The sequence below is a fragment of the Alligator sinensis genome, unplaced genomic scaffold (assembly GCF_000455745.1).
Source record: "Alligator sinensis unplaced genomic scaffold, ASM45574v1 scaffold1381_1, whole genome shotgun sequence".
NCBI lineage: Eukaryota > Metazoa > Chordata > Crocodylia > Alligatoridae > Alligator > Alligator sinensis.
Window position 1 is genome coordinate 434,659 of NW_005843000.1, and position 3,287 is coordinate 437,945.

At 52.7% G+C, this 3,287-nt stretch overlaps 1 protein-coding gene across 1 annotated transcript; it reads left to right on the top strand.

Moving 5' to 3' along the window:
- The first annotated feature begins 2,048 nt into the window (after window positions 1–2,048).
- Window positions 2,049–3,008, top strand: LOC102384476 (olfactory receptor 2AT4-like). The gene has a single exon (XM_014526278.1). It carries the CDS (start codon window positions 2,049–2,051, stop codon window positions 3,006–3,008), a length of 960 nt encoding a protein of 319 aa, XP_014381764.1.
- The last annotated feature ends 279 nt before the right edge of the window (window positions 3,009–3,287 follow it).

Genomic DNA, 3,287 nt, shown 5'->3' on the forward strand with positions numbered 1-3,287 from the left:
TGCAGAGCTCCCTTATCCCATCCCAGCTAGATTAGCTAGGCTGCAGAAAAGGGGGCTGGAGTTGGAGGAGCTGCAGATGAAGCTGGAGTCTGATGACAGCTGGAGTAGGACGGAGAATCTGGGCTGGAGATAAAGGGACTTAGATACTCCAGACTCCTGCAATGGTGGGCCTGAGCACCCCAGGAGCAGCGTACTCTTTGGGGTGGCTAGATCTCAGACTATTACTCTCTTCTGATAGGGAAGAGAGGAAGGGAACGGGGAATCAAGACAGGACCCAAGGTTCCCCAATCGTCCCACTCCCCATAGGAAACCCCTGGAAAAAGTGACAGATGCCAGGCAGAGTTTCAAAGATGGACCCACGAAACACTTGAGAAATCAGTGCCCTCGGCTGCCGAGGCAGGAGGACAGATCCCAGTGCCAGGTGGTAAGTATGAAGCTCTGGGCTCAATAACTGCTTGAGCCTGCCCCGGGCAATCACATGCCCCCCTGGGCAGTAATGAGGCCTCCTTACCTCCCCTTGCAGCCTCCCCTCGCTGAAGACCTGGGAGCAAAGAGGAATAAAGATGGTCCTCACAACAGGCAGGGTGCTCAGCCAGAGCCCTCTGCACAGAACAGGGCACCTGAACACGGCACCTGCCACGGACCACGGCAAGGGGTGTTGGGAGGGGAGGGATGCGGGAGCCCAGGTCCCTGGTGTCCAGGATGGGACAGGCGGAGAGCGGGTTTGTGTCTCTGTCAAGAAACTACAAGCCCTTGAACAGCGCGGAGCAGAAACTCCAGCACCTGCAGTCAGTGCGGTGCTGCGTACGGCGGGTACAGCAATCCCATTAGAAGAGGGGTGGATGGGAATGGGGCACCCCAGCAAGTAACCCACAGTGTCACGGGCTCCAGCCCCAGCCCTGGTGAAGGAGGGAAGAGGCTGAGGTTCCTGAGTGGGTCGGCACCCAGAAGAGATGCTGCAGGGGCTGGCAGCTTCCAGCAAGGGGAGGCAGTGGGGTTTGCTCTGCCCATGGAGAGCACTGATTCCAGAACAGAGGATGCTGTGTATGCAGCGATTATACCAAGGCAAGGGGGAAATCCCTCTCCAGGCAACTTGAGAGCCATGAGTGAGCCATGACCCAGATGGGGAGAGTGCGTAAAGGTTTCCCGGGGCAGCAGGAGCCCAAGGAAAGACACCGCGGTGAGGAGAAAGAGAGAGGCTCTGGGGGAGCGGGTGAGAGACAGCAGGAGCCCCAGGGAAGACGGAGGGAAATGCACAGGCACAATGAAGGCTGCTTGTTTGCAGCAGATCGGTCTGCTGTGCTGTTTGGGAGGTCTGGCCGCCACGTCCCTCCTGTGAGGAGGAAGACACCCCATCCTGAGCACTGAGCAAAGAGGGAGCTCTGTGAGGCCACGGTGCTACAGGGAGCCGGGGCAGACAAGAGCAGGGGCTCAGAGCCGGAGCTTGTCTCTTTAGAAGTCACCCCAGGGCTGGCTGCCCCGTGTCCTCACTGCCAGCAGACAAGGCTTCTTCCTGGGGAGGCTTGAGGCAGATTTTCCCCTGACAAGGGCTGATCCACAACCCTTTATAGACCCTACAGAGCACTGAGAAGTGTGGGTGTAGTAGGGAGCAAACCAGTCCAGACGGGCATCCTGCCATTGGAAAGACCAGGTATCTTGGCCAACTCCCATAGCAAGTGAAGCCCATTTTTCCAGCTGATTGGGTGCGGTGGTGGTACCAGCTGAGTGTCGTCTCAAGCAGGAGAGCCTCAGCCTGCTCTCTCGCACTGCCACGGCAGTCGGGGCCAGACGTACAGCGGAGAAGCTGTGATGCCAAGCTCTGAGGAAGCAGACAGTGCCGTTAGTGGAAATGCAGCACATAATCCACCTCGTCTTCTGCCTTTTGCACTTAACATATCATCTGAAGGGAAGGGCACTGGAAGGTAAGTGAAACGGTATCATAATCTTTAGCAAACGGCACAGTGTGAACAGCCCTGCTGACTGCTTTGTGCCCAGGACGTATTCGCTGACTGCGTGTTTTCCATTCCAGATGTTTCAGGACGCGGGCCATGGACAGCTGCAACAGCAGTGCTTCTGCCAAAAGCTTTTTTCTGGTTGGGTTTCCTGCTCTTCAGGACTACCAGCTCCCGCTCTTTCTTGTCTTTCTCTTATTCTACCTGCTCATACTAGTCGGCAACATCGCCATCATCACGGTTGTGGTGGTCGACCCAAAGCTTCACAAGCCCATGTACTTTTTCCTAACAAATCTCTCCGTGTTAGATATCCTGTTCACAACCACGACCATTCCCAAAATGCTGGCTATGTTTCTGGTCGATGCCAAAACGATTTCTTTCCAGGCCTGTTTCCTGCAGATGTACAGTTTCCACGGGCTAACGGTGACAGAAGCACTGATTCTGGTGGTCATGTCTTACGATCGCTATGAAGCCATTTGCAATCCTTTGCATTACGCGGTTAAAATGACCAAGAGGATGAACATCCAGCTGGCAGCAAGTGCCTGGATAACTGCCTTGATCATCCCAGCACCTGTCATGATCCAGACCTCTCAGTTAGCGTTTGGTGAAACCACCAAAGTTTATCACTGCTTCTGTGATCACCTGGCCGTGGTACAAGCAGCCTGCCCGGATTTTGGTGCCACTTTTCAGACCTTCTTGGGGTTTTGCATTGCCATGACGGTCTCCCTTGTGCCTCTTATGCTTGTTGTTGTGTCATACACTCACATCATTATCTCCATATTAAAAATCAACTCCAAGGAAGGTCGCAGTAAAGCTTTTTCCACTTGCACTTCCCATTTGATTGTGGTTGGCACTTACTATTCATCCATTGCTGTGGCATATGTCTCGTACAGAGCACGCATGCCTATTGATATCCACGTCATGAGCAATGTGGTTTTTGCTATTTTAACTCCTTTGTTAAATCCCCTCATTTACACTTTACGCAACAAGGAAGTGAAACGGGCAGTAAAACAGTTCATTTTTTCCAAGATCTTTCCTCTTACTAAAAAGATGTAGTTGTAGCAACAGGGTTTATTGTTTTACCATTCGTTTGTCCTCTTCTGCCGTGGATGGATCTCTGAACGGATGCACTCCTTCCACCCACTTTAGTATTAGCTAATGTCCAAGCGTACACAAGTGCCCTAAAGGAACTGTATTTTGACAAGTGCTTTGTGAAAAAGCCCAGCTCGGTACTCTCTGTATCTTATTTCTCCATGACTCTGGATCAAGCATGTTCTGTTTCCATGTGGAAACAACCCGACCAAAGAGCTGAATGTGAACTTGTCCTTTCCTTTT